The sequence below is a fragment of the Podarcis gaigeae genome, assembly GCF_964106915.1.
Source record: "Podarcis gaigeae genome assembly, chromosome: 11".
NCBI lineage: Eukaryota > Metazoa > Chordata > Lepidosauria > Squamata > Lacertidae > Podarcis > Podarcis gaigeae.
Window position 1 is genome coordinate 1,037,065 of NC_139687.1, and position 15,951 is coordinate 1,053,015.

The 15,951-nt window shown below is 41.1% G+C and overlaps 1 protein-coding gene across 20 annotated transcripts in view; it reads right to left on the reverse strand.

Moving 5' to 3' along the window:
- APBA1 (amyloid beta precursor protein binding family A member 1) overlaps nt 1-15,951 on the reverse strand; it is a 92,350-nt gene that overhangs the window by 21,469 nt on the left and 54,930 nt on the right. For 16 of the 20 annotated variants that reach the window (XM_083701978.1, XM_083701985.1, XM_083701979.1 and 13 more), the window contains 2 exons: nt 9,560-10,770; nt 2,113-2,214 (listed from right to left, as the gene is read on the reverse strand). In XM_083701978.1, the coding sequence (XP_083558104.1) occupies nt 2,113-2,214; nt 9,560-10,717 (1,260 nt within the window). In that variant the 5' untranslated portion in view covers nt 10,718-10,770. Of the gene's footprint in view, nt 1-2,112; nt 2,215-9,559; nt 10,771-14,627; nt 14,785-15,951 lie in introns of those variants that run through there. The other 4 variants (XM_083701972.1, XM_083701989.1, XM_083701970.1 and 1 more) reach the window with 2 other exon arrangements.

The following is a 15,951-nucleotide window of genomic DNA, read 5'->3' on the forward strand; positions in this document are numbered from 1 at the left end:
CAGTTGTTATCCGATCTCTGTGGACAGCCTAGTAAGAAATATGTATACATATTTCAAAGGATCGGTTAATTATTAAGAAGTTATCCTAGAGTGTAGTCTAGACCATTAGCATCAATAAAGCATTTCCAGGCTGCCTTTCCTACGAATGACAGATTTTTAAAGTTCCAAAGATGTCACAAACATTTATCATGTCATGAACAGAAACAAAAAAACTAAAGAGCTCTAGACTCTGGCAATGTCTTCAGGGTCTTAGGCTTACATTTATGTGAAAGAACCTCTTAGTAATCTCGCTCACTGCTGAAGTTTAGATAAACTGGTAGTTTTAAGGTAAAAATTAATCCACTTTGAACACAAACAATCCCTAAACACACAAAGAAACACAATGGGACTTACTTCCAAGTAAATACAGCAAATGTTTAAAATCCATAAAATACAATAAAACTGAAGCTACAGTTTGATTAGGTCCTATAGAACAGCATCTTGGAACAAGAAAATAACTAGTAAAGAGAAAAATGTCAAATAGAAGTATCAATTACTACCAAATAACGGAAGACTTCTTGCTGACAAGACACTTTCAGGAAATTAAGTACTGGTGTGCGATTGTGACATTTATTTCCACCAGGGAACCTGCTTCTGCAGCCATTTGATCTATTGCAATGCCTCTATTTTTGATACTCCGACTCCAATATCCTTTTAAATAATTCATCCAATTGCCATGAGCAGATTAAAGTGGTTTATCTTCTGGATTCAAGTAGGCAGAGATAATAAAGCAGCAGAACAACAAAGAGCATTTCTGAGAAAAGCTTAGTGGTATAAAATACACAGCCTTCAATTAACTGATATAAAAGCTTTACTATTATTATAGCTATCATTATTGCTATAAATCTTGATTCCTTCCTTCAGAGAGAGTAGTTTTTACAAATATCTCTTATCCTTCAGAACAAATATTTGTTACAAATACATTTGTGTAATCTCCTGACTGATACTCCCTCCATTTAGGCATTTGGCTTTATAGAAAAAAATCTGTGCAGAAGCAAAACATTTCATATCTCACTAAATGGCTGGAGAAAGGAGGAGAGAGAGAGTACATGATACATTTTGAGAGTAACTTCATACTGGCACATTCCTTAACACGATAAGTGTCAGCCTGCCCTGAGAAACTGTGATTGGTATTTTTTAACTAAAAATTATTCTTAAGAAAGCTATTTCCCCAAATGGACAGAATAACTGTGTGCAGTTATTCAGAATATAGCTCTTAGGTTTGGCTGACACTGATATATCCTTCAGATTTCAGGAAAAGAGCAAATATGTCCAAATGCCTGGAAATTTTGAGAGGGAAGTACCCCAACTTTAACATCTTGGTCAGCTGAGCCTGAGGGTGGGACATCTGCATTTCCACTTTTAGAAGAGAGATTCCTGAGGTTCATGTCTCCATAGTGTGTCCAGGCAGGTGAAGCAGAAATGATTCAGTTCTGACTTTGCACAGCTAGAAAGTCTAGTGCCCGTGAATTCCAAGGAATCGGTATCACTGCTGCCTTTAAGGAGCACATTTTATGTGCTCTTTGGAAAAGAAGTCCACCCCCCAAAAACCCCACATCAAATATTACTAGTAAGCAGACACTCTACTGTTAACCTATTAGGACAAAGCATTTCAAAGTAAAGTAACACGCATGTCTTTGGGCAGCGGATTGTAGTATTATGGAAATTGGACTCTGCTTTGAGGAAAGACATTTGGAAAGTGTCGTGGCAATTCTCATTTCTCCCCGGAGGAAGGTGCTGCTGCTGTTTGTTAAAAAAGAACTGTGGGAATATCTCTAATATACTAAATTTAGGAATAGTTATCAGTGATTGCAGCAGTGCTTACATCCAAGACCTCCAGTCTATTAAACATAACACTACCTAATAAAAGCTGCATTCCTAAATCAGATTGGATTCAAATTTCCTGGTGAATACAGTATTGCAGACTGCAGCCTAAATCTAAAAAGCTTATTGCTTACTATAAATAAATCATTTTTAAAAAGATTGTTTAATGCACAGAACACAATTAAGGAGTCCTAAATTTGGAGAACATTTCCAGTAAAACTACTGCTTTTAAAAAGACTTGTACTCTACCTCCTTCTTGGTGGGGGTTTCTGCTGTTCCACAGACATCTTGTTGATGCTGCAGACCTGATGATTCAGCGCCTCTTGGGGAAGATGAATCAGGAGATGGAGACTAGACAGAGAAAAGATACACAATGAAATAAAATGCTGACAGAACAATAAATGGTATTTGTTGCTTTGAGATTGAGGACTGGGCAAAGGGTTCCAGCAAAATTAAACATGCAGCATTTCATGGTATTATATTCAGATTTATATTTTCTTAGAAGCAAGTCCTATTAATTTTAGGTCTGCATAAATGTAAATAATAAAATTATTGTTGAACCACTAATTTGGGGGGGGGGGGGAGCTGCAGATATGGGCAAAAGACAATGCAAGAAAACTGCACATTAATAAGTACATTAGGAAAAAAGTACATTAGTAAGAAGTGGGACATATGATTTTCAACCCCCCTGTAGTGAGTTTTGGCTTAATACTGCTGATAAATATGTAATTAAGCAGCAAATTAAATTAAAGCCCATGACTGAGGCAACAACAAATCCAGACATTAAAACCCTCCCAAGTCATGCCTGAGAGAAAGCTGTTTATCAGGCTGTTTGTATAAACAGCACTTTTGTGGCTGGATATCTTTATCTTCTTTAAATTTTTACTTCTGGTCAAGTTCAATAGAAAGTAAAATCAGAGAGCCAAGCTTACATTGAAAATACGAGGACAACCATGTAATACAAAACTGAGTTCTAGTTTATACAATGTAATCAGAAGTAAAAGGTAAAAAAAGTAAAGGACCCCATAGGCAGTTAAGTCCCGGCAAAGGTCACTACGGGGTGCAGCGCTCAGTGTAATCAGAAGTATGGAAGCAGAGAAAGATTTTTGAAAATTATTACTATTAGTATTTAAAGCCTTTTTATCTTGCTCTTTGGTTGCGGGAAAGAACTCTGACAGCAGCTTACAAATATCAATAAAACAACAGAAATTACATTTATAGGTGACAAATCAAACCAACTCGGTTCTTATTTCTTTTACCATATAGAGTCCCAAGCGGCAGCCAGGACATTTTCCAGGCTGCAGCTCTTCTCCTCTTTCCCTTTGCCCCGTCTCGTGTCCCTCCCACCCCCCAGTCCAGGGGGCAAGCCCCTTGGGAACAATTCAGAGGAACCAAGCACTTCTTGGAGATGCAGAGAAGCCCCTTGAACCCAGTCTCAAAACCTCCAGGGCTTGGTTCAAAAGAGCTCTGCTGAAGCCACGGGAATTTCCTGGCTAGCCAGCACCAGCGCTGCCGCCGCAGCTGTGCCAGAGGCTGAAGGACGGCTGGCAGGAGCCTGCTCACGCAAGACATCTTTGGAGCGAAGGCCTTGTCTGGGGACCAGCTGCTGCCGACCTCTAAACACAGGAGGAGGCAAGTCTGTCCTCCCCTCCCACCAAACACTGCTTTTTCAAGTTCCCCTCCCATGTCCATTGCAGTTCATCTTACTTCCCTCTTGCCAATGCCTTCTTTCTATTTGCTAAAGGAAAAGCCGGAGGAGAGACTGCTGAAGAGATCTGTATCACTCCATAAGTTTGCAGCGACTAACCAGAAGTGACAACAGGACAAAATAAATGTGGTTACACATTGTGAAAAGCAAACTCTCCCTCCACAAAAAAAAATAATCCTTCCAGTAGCACCTTAAAGACCAACTAAGTCAGTTCTTGGTATGAGCTTTCGTGTGCATGCACACTTCTTCAGATACACTCTCCACAGATACTCTCCCTCCACAGTCACTTAAAAATCTCACAAATAGCAGTTCTCTACAACCTACAACCATTTAAAAAAAATACACCACAGGTGCAGAGTTTTATTTTTAAAAATTATTCTATTCTTCTGTATCATTCACAATATTATAGAACAACGGCTATATTCAGTAACAAGGGCTGTATTCTTCGCAACTATGTTGCTTGGATTTCTAATGCAGTATCCTTTGTACATTGATGCAGCCTTTGCATCAGAAAAATGAATATTAAGCACCACTTGAATATACTTATTGTTCATAACTAAAAAAATTCAAAAATATTCTGTTTTCCCTATCATAATTGTTGTTATGGTAAGAACCAAAACACCAGAACAGATCCAAATTTCAAAAGAAAATATCCAAGATGCTTCTGGATGCTCCTACATCATCCATACATAGAAATGTCAGAGCAACACAACATTAACCTTATTAAAAGTTTGGAATTGTGCAGAAGGAACACCTTCAGGGGTTAAGTAAAAAAATCGTAAATTGACAGTTACTTGCTACAATTCACTTACCATTCTCCTAAGATACTCAGCCTGATACATCCAAAAATTCTCCATTTTGATTTTGCTGCTGTTCTGCTCAACTTCAGAGTTGTCTGCTAATTGCTAACAATCAAGTGCCACCAAATTACTTTTTCCAGTGGTGTTATGTGCCTGGAACTTGAAATTGAAGCCTGTAACAAGAGATGCTGCTAGTATCTATCTATGTAGATTAATCTTATTTGATACTGAATGGTTGTCAAACACCCATACATAAGAAGGTCATTCTCCCTTAGCAAGCAGCTATTCCTTTCATTTATTGCCTTGAAGACATACACTTCTAGCAGAATTGCAGTACTATTGGTATCTTCTGAATAAGTAATAAATGATATTAATGTACAGTTAGGTGGTTAAAGTACAAAGATTTTTTTAAAAAGCAAGCATAATTAAAGAGCTATTATAGTTATGCAATTCCCCCCCAGAAAAAAGTTTATAACTGAAAGTAAAACATAATTATAATTGGACCTGAAGTTAATGACTAGAGAGTCTCATCGTTTCCCCTCAAAGTTTGACTACGTCTAGATCCAACCCAATGTACAGCCTGATCCTAGACATTTCATCTGATTATGGAATAGCCACAAGGACAAAGTGCTACCATGGCTCAGGCTTACTGGCAAATGTGATAGAATTCAGTTTTTCAAGCAGATTTAAAGCTTTTATTACAAGCCCTGAGCCTTTGGAGTAGATCAGACTAAGAATAAGGGTTCTTTAGTCCCTGCAGAGTAAGAAAGTCCCCATTTTTGTCTTCTGGCTAGTGGAGGCCCTTAGGAGGCATAGTCATAATATTTCCTTTTCCCCCTTCTTGCATTTTTCACAAAGTTAGAATGAATTGTCTATAGTAAAAATGTTCCTTTGTTTGTATGTCCAACCCTGCTCTTTGATTAAACTGGGCTTCTGATAAAGCTTTATACATATAAAAATAAAAAATTATGGAAAACCTAAAGCTATCCTTCAGATCTGTACTTTTGTAATATGCATCTTCCTCCTAGCTATGTCCCCGCATTCAAGACCATGTCTTCTTTTATCAGGTTTCCATTTAAAGGGAAATTACCTAGGCTCGGAACTTCTTGTACTCGAGTCTATTTCACTTTTCCATTTTGGTGAACAAGCCACGAGGACTTGGTGCAAGCAGGAAAACAGTGAACATACATTTTATCTTTCCATATATTACTTGATTCTGAATTCTATGAACTGATATATATGTATTTGACATCTCAGTCTTACATGCAGTGCACACATACAACTCCAAAGAATTCTGAATCAAGCCTTTCATGGTTATTTGGAAAAAATATATCCCCCCCCCCCCTTTTAACAGTGGTATCTTAGTCAGCAAAAGTCTAAGTATTCAAGCATGTAAAAAAACTGAAAATTACTTGGGCCACTGCATAATTTTGGAAGTTACCGTAAATTTCGCTCCATAACACACAGTTTTTTTCTCCTAGAAAGTAAGGGAAAATGTCTGTGCGTGTTATGGAGCGAATGCCTACAGATGGCGGGGGAATTTGCTGCAGTCGTGAGCAGTCCGTGGCTCGCTTTGAAACAGCAAATCGGGTGTAAGCGGCTCCTGTCAGCTAGCGGAGCCGGGGAGGAGGGAGAGAAGCAGAGCGGGAGTTGGCTGCTTTAAAACAACCCCGTGCTCTCTGTCCCTGCCTGCAGTTTTTTGCTGTCCGATTTTGGATTAGCCACTGTAGGGGCTGTGTGTGTGTGTGCTTGAGCTATCGTTCTCCTCCTTCTGCTTCCCCTTCACTCTCCCTGCGCCCCTGCGCTCTCCCTCCGACTTTAGAATTGACACTGTGTGTCTGTGTGTGTGTGAGGGCTCCTTCTCTTGCTTCCCGTTCACTCTCCCTGCGCCCCTGCGCTCTCCCTCCGACTTTAGAATTGACACTCTGTGTGTCTGTGTGTGTGTGTGAGGGCTCCTTCTCTTGCTTCCCGTTCACTCTCCCTGCGCCCCTGCGCTCTCCCTCCGACTTTAGAATTGACACTGTGTGTCTGTGTGTGTGTGAGGGCTCCTTCTCTTGCTTCCCGTTCACTCTCCCTGCGCCCCTGCGCTCTCCCTCTGACTTTAGAATTGACACTCTGTGTGTCTGTGTGTCTGTGAGGGCTCCTTCTCTTGCTTCCCGTTCACTCTCCCTGCGCCCCTGCGCTCTCCCAGCGCCCTGCGACTTTAGGGCCAGTTCTCTCTCTCTCTCTCTCTGTGTGTGTGTGTGTGTGTGTGTGTGTGTGTGTTTTGACCTCACTGCGCTTGTTGGGGGAGAGTGTTGGTCGCAATTTTTCTTGATTTGTCTCAGAGTGGTTACTATCGTGGTTTTCTTGCCGGGGAGGAGGGAGAGAAGCAGAGCCTGCTTGTTTTAAAGGAGCAAAGCCGGAGAGGAGCCTCTCCTGCATTATTAGCAGCATCCTTCTCCACACACCCCACGTGTGCTCCTTGTCCCTTGAGTGTTTTTCCTTCCCTCCCCACTTAAAACGTGGTTGCAAAGCACGGATCCACATGGATCCTCAGGATTTTTGTATTGGGCTACCCCAAACTCACTGTCAGATCACATGTCTGTGGCCACAGCATGAACCACAAAAATCATACAGCCACTGTTTCGTTTAGAATATTTTTTTCTTGTTTTCCTCCTCTAAAAACTGTGTGCGTGTTATGGTCAGGTGCGTGTTATACAGCGAAAAATACGGTAATTCTATCAACCAAGGTCCAATGGAATTCCATCTGTGCTCCAAAGAGCAGCTCTAAAACCTTGGATGTGCAAATGTCAGGCCCAGCATCATCCCATCCGCATAGCTGGTGACATTATTTCAGGCTCCTGAAGCACCTGAAAGCTGCTCCATTATTCAAGGTGTCTTTGCTACTCCCTTCGTTAATGATAGATGAGCCCTGCTGTGGAAAAACTGAGGCTCTGCAAAGCTGCACAGCACCAGGCAGAGAACAAAGGAAACCTGTGGACCCAAAGGCAAGCGAAAAGAAAACAAAGGATATTACCCCTAAGGGAGGCGGAAAAGAGAAACATCTTCTTCAGAAATGTTACATTCCACTTACAAAACCAGACCATCCATGTGCATCATTTACTAAACATCATGAAAACAAATCCACCAAGTCTGAGGTTTGCAAGCCAGGGAAGAGCTGTCACAAACTGTCCTTCTGCACCACTGAGCAAAAGGCATTTGGTGTAAATAAAAAGGCACTGCATGGGATGGACACGCAAAGTTGGAAAAGGATACCTTTTATTGAGTCAACTCATAATGGTCAAAAAACACTTCTTTTGGGGAAACCATGAAGTGCTCTTAATTAAGACCCTCTCTTTAAGTTAGTGGTTTCTAAACCTTTGCTAAGGGAAATTCTCCTATGAGAATATTAGAAGCTGCAAGCTATTATTATTTCTCCAAAATATTTCTCCATCATCATCATGCATCAAGTTAGAGAAGTTGAACAATGTACTAAGTTTGGGATGTCCTACTTGTTTCCATTACTTCAATATTTTTGCTACTATATTTTATTACGAAGGCTGCCCTTGCCTATTCATGTGGAATAGAAAATGATTTTTTTAAAAAAATATGAAAGTTGGGGTTCTCAGAATTCTAACAAAAGCCTGAATATATTTGCTTAGGTTAGCAAATATACTCAATGCTCAAAACCCCCACCATTTGGGAGCAACTGAATCTATACAAGTATCTCAGAAATTATGCTGCAAGTAAACAAAACTTCAATCTTACTGTCCACTACAGCTGAAAATCAAAACCAGCTTCACATGGGATGTGGCTGTGCGGAAAACAAGACCTGCAAAGGTCTTGCACTACCTGTCACACCATATTTCTATCTCATTTGAAAGGCAATTCTTGCATCTCTCCCTGTGGAAAATGTTGTGTCCTGTCCTTGCATTGGGAGTTTAAGCCTTATTTCTGGATAGCAGGGAGATGGGGGGGGGGGCAGGAAGAGCAAGGCACCTGCTTCTCCCACTTCTTTTGCATAGCGATGCAAAAAGCCTTGCTGACATTCATTTCCAGTATCAATCAAAAAGTGCAGGATTTTAAAAAATCTCTGTTGATTGAGAAAATATCAGTTAACAGGGCTTTATCTTACTCAACCCATCCCTCCTATCAAATACCCTAATAGAAAATGATGGGGATGCAGCCTGTGAGCTTATATCTACAAAGTAGGCGTGCAACCAGGCAAATGACTCTGCAAAATAAGAACTCCCTAGAGATAGTAACCCTAGTACAGGCTGAAGCACAAAGAATAGCTGGCTTCTGGCTTCATCAAAAGTTTAGTATATTTTGAGGCTCCAAAAAAAACCCCAATAGATGACAAAGTAATAAATTCAAATCTGATAAAGTGCTGGGGCAGCAGCACATTTAGGCTGCTATAATTCCACTGAAGTCAACTGTACAGTATTTTAGCCTGATTTGTTTATTATTATTTTATTTAACAAAATGTATACAGCACTTACTCAACAGAAAATCGCTAAGTAGTTGGCAATCAACAACCTAAAACATTCATTAAAGCCTTGCCATTCACTGGATTGAATTCCCACAGCAAATATTCTGAGGCATCCAGTGGTGCTTTAGGAAACACCAAACGCAAAAACATTAATGGGAGAAGGAGGAACACTTCCTTTGCATGGCAACTGAAAACAAGAACACGGTTTCTGAATCTACTAATCAACACAGGCTGATCATGAGCAGCGGAAGAAAACAAGTCTGCTGCCTGGATGACTGAAAAACTAACAAAAATTCAAAAGAATATTGACCATGACACCATTGCAGTTCCACATGAAACTATGCTAGTGCTCAGCAACACACAGCTTCTATTAGAAGCAAATGCATCAATGCAAATATTTAGAAATTAACCTGTGAGAGGACATATCTTACCAAAGCCACATCTAAATATTATTTTTATATTTCTTTTCCTTTTTTGCCAATGCTTAATAATGAAGGTTATTAAGGCCAAAGGAGAATTTGTAGTATAATAATTCTGATTTCCAAACACAATTAATAAGGAAAAATATCATTTAACTATGTGTCATCATCCCCCGCAAGTAGTTAAAAACACAATAAGAAAACCGAATGTTAAGGCTATATAGTTTTTTGCGATTTTGACTGCATAGCCTTAACATTCGGTTTTCTTATTATGTGAGCCGTTTGGTATACTCACATCTCCCTCTAGTGGACCCTGATCCTCCCTATCCCTGGTTGGGCTGATGTCCTGTCTCATCACCCAAATGGGCTCTTTGGGTTCATCGGGGGTATAAGGAGAACGGATGGTCCTAGTCTTCACTTCCTCAATAGCTTCCTTAATGTCTTTGATAGCCAGGGATATTGCATCCCTTTTCTCCTTGCTGTATCTCTGCACTGGATCTCCCACATTAACTGTAGGTCTAGCACCAACAGACAGCGGACGGTTGCTTTCATGGTGAACATGAGCAGGAGCATCACCAGGGTCCACATTCTGCTCTGCTTCTGGCATGTCTTCAGCAGCTTTGTCCAGGCTCTGAGAACTCATGCTCTGCTTGACTTCAGCCACAATTTGGTCAATGTCTTCCTCTTGTTCATAACTGTCCATCCTTGGATAGGGAGCAAACTCTGCCTCTTTCTCAGGGCTGTCAGACTCTCCATCAGAGCGCTCATCATAGTGGTGGAGTCGGGCACCAAGAGCTTCCTTTCGATAGTTGTCAGCTTCCTCCCTCTCTTGCTCGTAGAGTCTAAGGCCTTCCCGAACATCCAGGTCAGGCGTGTCACCTATCTCCTCATAGACATGTTCCTGCAGCCCATAGTCGGCATAGGGCTCGGCATACTGCTCATCTTCCCCCCGGTGGAAGAGCCGGTGGGTGTACACATAGCCTGAATAAGCAGCATTCATGGCTTCCTCGTGCTCAATGGAGTGGAAGTGCAAGTGGTTGGGGAGAGTTCGGTTACGAATCGTCTCCGCATGTTCTGCCTCAGCATTTTCTGTGTACTCCTCTGCCTCGGGCCTGTACTGCACTGCATAGGCACTCTCGTCCTCATTGTCCAGCACTCGGTCTCCTTCATAGGGATCCTCCACTGGGGCTATGACATCTCCCTCAGCAGTATCCGTGTGGTTGTGGAAGCCGCTCTCCGTGCTAGCTGACCGTGCCAACGTGCCCTCCTCCTCTTCCTGTCGAGAACGTCCTTCAAGGCTGCTGTTGGCACATCTCGGGTAATGGCTGGCATACTGGGGCTGTTCATCCTCTACCTCAGAATGTTCCAGGTCAGCCTCCACAGATTCATTCACCACTCTGCTCCTGAGTTCATCGTTCACCTCTCCTTCAGCTGGTCCCTCAAAATGGTTCATGGCAGGTTCTCGAGGAAGCCTCACTTATTCTATTGACATTTTGTGTGTTGAGGCTGTAAAGAAGGACAAAAAATGAACACCTCTTATTACACAGGAACAAGGAAGGAGTTTCTTAAAGCCCTGTAGAATTAATATAACAATACAGTATCAGTTGGCTTTTTTTGATTTTACATAAAATAAACTGTTATTTATTTATTTGATTGACTGATTTCTATACAGCCCTATACCCAAAGGTCTCAGGGTGGTTCACATAAACTGTTGCCTTATATGCTGTAAAGAATCAGACATGTGAGTTCTGATAAGCTGAACATTTAAGTAAAGTGTTACCAAAAATTAATTTAAGATATTAGCAGAAAACCCTAGCAAGAATGGAGAGAATGTATTGGATACTAGCTGACTAGCCAGAATTTAACAGACAAGCAGACAAGATGGACAGCGTGAGGCATATTCTGCAAAGGAGACGTGCTCAGAATAAGAGACCGAAGGAGGAGGGCAAAAGGCAAGGGACAGAGAAGAACATATTGAGGACAGATGCCGCCTGGGGTAATATGGTTAATAGAACAACTGGGAAATGCTCTAAGTAGGCAGACTGTGGAGAATAACAGAACAAAAGATTATACAAAAGTGATCTGACAGAAACAGAAAAAAATAAAAAGAGGGAAGTGAAAACTGAACTCACTAGGTGATAGCCAACTAAGCCATTATTTTGAGGAGGCCCACTGAAACCACTGACAAGCCATTTCAATGGTCCTACTCTGACCCACTGAATAAATCCAAGGGGAAGAAAACGCCAGAGAAGTACATGCAATGAACAGTTCTTGTCTCTAAAAACTTAATTGCCTGCCCTGAGCCTTTTCTTTTCTCCACATTGAACTAAAGAACTTCACCTCCGACCTGTTAAGAGAGCCCCACAAAGAGGTATAAGAAAATAAATGGGCTCTTCTCCCCTCCTCTCCCCCCGGCAAGCTGCTGGAAGCCATTTTACTTTTCTGAGCAAAGCTGAAGGCTCTGATATGCAGCATTATAAATAAGGCCGGTTCTGGAACACAAAGAGTCATCATGCCATACACTCAAGGGGAAGTCAAAATTACAGCTTTTGGTTTATGGCCATTTAGAGAAAGGGGGGAAGGTGTTTGTCAAACAGGAACATTTATAACTTGAAATGACTATAAATGGATGTGCTATGCCAATAAATATTTAGCACACCGATAGCACTGATGTAGAGCCAGAAATCTGTGAATCTAACACTTAAATGCTCCTGCTATGTCATGGGGGTAGAATTTCGTTAGCACTGGATAGTCTGGAAGCACACACTATAGTTGATCCCTCGATTACTGTATGAAGAAGCGGCAACAACCATCTCTAAGCAGCTGCCAGGATAATTCATTACAGAGATAAGAAAAACAATTTTAAAATGGTGGGACCAAATTCCAAGGCTGGGATGGGAGAGACCTTCCCAGCCAAGGTGTGCATCTTAGACAGGTCACCACTGCCAGGCTCTGAGGGTTCCCTGGGCATGGGCAGAAGTCAATAAGAGTGCGCTCTCTCGCTCTCTCGCTCGCTCTCTCTCTCTCCCTCCCTCTCTCCTCCCAGCCTTTCAATAGAGAGAGAAGGAGGATACGAGAGCATAAGCAGAGGGGCAAGGCACTTTTGGTCTCACTGAAGGAAGTCGAAAGATGGTTTTTATTTCCTCTTCCATCATAATCACATCTCAGGGAACACTGAGGGAAAATGTGGTCGTGTGTACCCCATAAATTCATGCCACAGACCAAGAATAACTGCAAACTAACTTTAGCAATTGTGTGGGCACAGGCAATCCCATTAAAAAAAAAGAAGAAGAAGCACACTTCAGCTAAAATCAACTTTAGGAAATAGCTGCCATCAAAATAATTTTACAAAATTCACAAATTAAAAATATGCACACTCAAAGTTTCTGTATTTGCACTGAATGTTCACATTCACTTATGTCTCTGCACTTTAAGGCAGCTGTGGTATTTATTATGATGTCTCCACATACAAACACCTTCAGTAACAAATTGGTCAACTTGGATCCAGGGAAAGGTCTGTAATTTTCATAAATGTCTCATGATACCGGCACCTGAGTAGACTTCAAGGGACTTTTTACATAGCACTTTCACGTCCTCTAAATTTAATTGAAATTGACATCGAAGAGCAGCTGGGATTTATAGCATCACTTGATGTATGTATGCTTTGTGGTCTCAAATGAGTACTGTACAGTAATAGCAGAAAGGCAGGATATAAATCTTTTAAACAGTGTATTTGACACATCTGAAGGAATCAACGCCAGTCATTTGTAGCGTAGAAGAAATAATGGGTAAAATCCAACACTGGGCTAAGGTGAACATTCTTTCAGTGCAAGGATTTCTCCTAGTGCAAGAAGATGTTTCCCCACTCCCTCTCTTCTAGGCGTTTCCCCCACCTTCTAGAGCTGATTTGGGGGTGGCAGAGGGCCCACACAAAGAGAGGCCTTGTTGCCCAGCTGGAAATCCTTGCACTGATGAAACTCATTAGAAGAATACCGTCCAATGAGCCAGGTTGTGTGAAGAGTCCTTGGTTAGACACCTGAAAACAACCTAATTCATCCAAACATACCAACACTATTTTCAAGTCATGGCTAATTAAAATTTTAAACTTAGGAATGCATACTTTAATATATGCAACAGAGCTGTCTTAATGCTGAATTAAAATGAAAATAAGCAGTATCACCTTGAGTATGCATTGTAAAACATACACACATGCATAATGTCCAACTTGATTTTAATCAGCTATCAAAAGGCTTCTGTGACTCAAGAGTACCATTTGTTCCATACAAATTCTGTAAAGAAGCTACGCAGAAGGATATAAGCAGGCACCAAAGCTTCCCACCTCAAAACCAGATATTAAGTAGATGCAGCTACAAATGAAAAAGTAGCAAGAGAGAGAGCAATCCAACAAGCAGTCATATGCATAATCATATGTAAGAAGTGCCCAGGACTGAACACAGGATTTTGCTTCCATCTTATAAAGGCTTCTCGGCCTTTTGGCTAAGATCAAGTGTAATATCTTAATTTAAATCGGGGGTGGGCAACCTGTTTTCTGTTGAGAGTCACATTCCCCTGAAGGTAATACATTACTGTGGGCAGAGCTAATGTCAGCAGTGAGAGGGGCCAGAGGAGGACCACCCCCTTTTTCCTCTCCCCCCCAGCCCATCCAGGGAGGAGCAGACTGCTCCTGCCCGAGGCCTGAACTGAGAGCTTTGCAGAGCTTTTGCAATTAGGCCATGGCCTGCACGCCACCCTAGGACAAGAAGTTAAATTGTAGACATCTTTCAAAGTACTGTTTCTCACCAAACTACTATTAACTTTATGATGTTTTTAGTTCCTAGAGCATTTTAGCATATTTACTGCATTCAGAATAATGTGAGATACATCATACTTATTCCCATTTTACAATAAGGGAAAAAATCCCAGGCCCTGCAACAAGCCCATGAGAGAAGCAGACATTTGTCACTAGATGCGCCAATCCCAGCCTCTGGCTTCAATGGGGAAGAGCAGAAAGTCAATAATTTGATAAAAAAAATTATATCACGAGGTCTGACACTAAACTTTTTTAGGGGGAACCTGGTGTGAAACCTTATGGAAAGCTTTTCTGGCAATGGCTGCTTAATACAGAGGTTTACCCTAACAAATGTAAAAGAGTGAAACCCATTTTTACAAGAGGACTAAATTAAAGGACACAGATTAATCATTCAAATGGCCACAAAAAGTAGTCTTGCTGCAGGCATCGTATTTCTATGAGACGCTCTCCTCTCTCCTAAACACATATAAAATTATATTCAAATACCTTCCTGTAATTTTCCATCGACAAGAGAAGTATTAGGTATCACATGGCTTTGCAAATAAAGACATACAACATTGCAGGGAAATGTAGCGCTCTCTCCCAATATTTGCTCACGACACATAGCAGGAAGTGCTTTCTAAGCACTCCTGGCTCTGAGCTCAGACCCTGATGGATGGCTTGACCTCTGGTGTTCCTGGCTTCTTGCAGAACTTCTCTAGTGACTGCACAAAAACAATTCATAATTCGGACAGGGTTTTTTCCAAACCAACATCCTACAGTCACCTCCCCCTGCCCCTGTGACCCCTCCCACCAAAAGCTCTCAAGGTTTTATTTCTCCAATGTCTATACATGACATTTATTGCTTGCTTGCTTGCTTGCTTGCTTGCTGATTGATTGTTATTTATTGCTTAGTCCAACTGAACTTTTACTTTCCTTATACCAATTGACTCTGATTGCTAGTCTTTGGAAAATACTCTTCCTTGTCAGTGTTCAGGAAAATGTAATAACTGACCCTTCCCCTTCAGCAATTATAAGGATTTGGCAAATGTGGCATGCTGTGAAATCAAAGCAGCCCAGCCAATGGCTAAGAGAGCTCCAAGACACAAGGGATCACTTTTCTGCCTAATTTCACAAACATACTCTTGGAACTTTGAAGTGTCAGGCACAGCTCTAATGGCTTTAGCCCAAACGTAGCAGAGTTTTCCTGCACAGCGAAGAAGCTAGTTGAGGTGGAATGACTAGTCAGCTAGACTCAGAATAACTATTTACAGGATTTATTAAAAGGAAAAAGAAACCAGCAGAGTTTCTGCATACAAAACAAAGCAAAATAAATCCTTTCTCTCTCTCTCTCTCTCTTAACCATACACAGCACTTCTTCTCCTAACACACCCACCTAACACAAACTGTGCTAGCATTCCTAGATAACAGAGTTGAGTGCTGGTCGTTAACCAATCAGAGTAAGTAGTTTCTAGGTCAAGCAGACCTTGGCTTTCTTCCAAGAGTAAATTGACACTGCCTTGAGTTAATTGTGTGAAGCCAGAATCTGTAAGTTTTCATGAGAATCAATTTACAGAAACTGAACACATACATTATTTGTATTTGCTTGCACATATTTTTGTAGTTTGAAAGCATCTGTATGGAAATATTTCACAGGGAATCTAGGTTTGTCTGAAATTCAATTTATTCCTCTGATGGTCTGTGACAAATGCTATTTGGTAAAAGGAATTAGCACAGATATGTAGCTCTCTTGTTGCAAAGGAACAACCTCAATTACTTTTGTAATGGGAGCAGCACAGACATGGAGTGATGAATGAATAAAAATCCAACATGTGGGGAAACACATTTTCAAAGGTAGAATTTTTAATTGTGTTCCACACTCCTCCATTGCTCTGAGA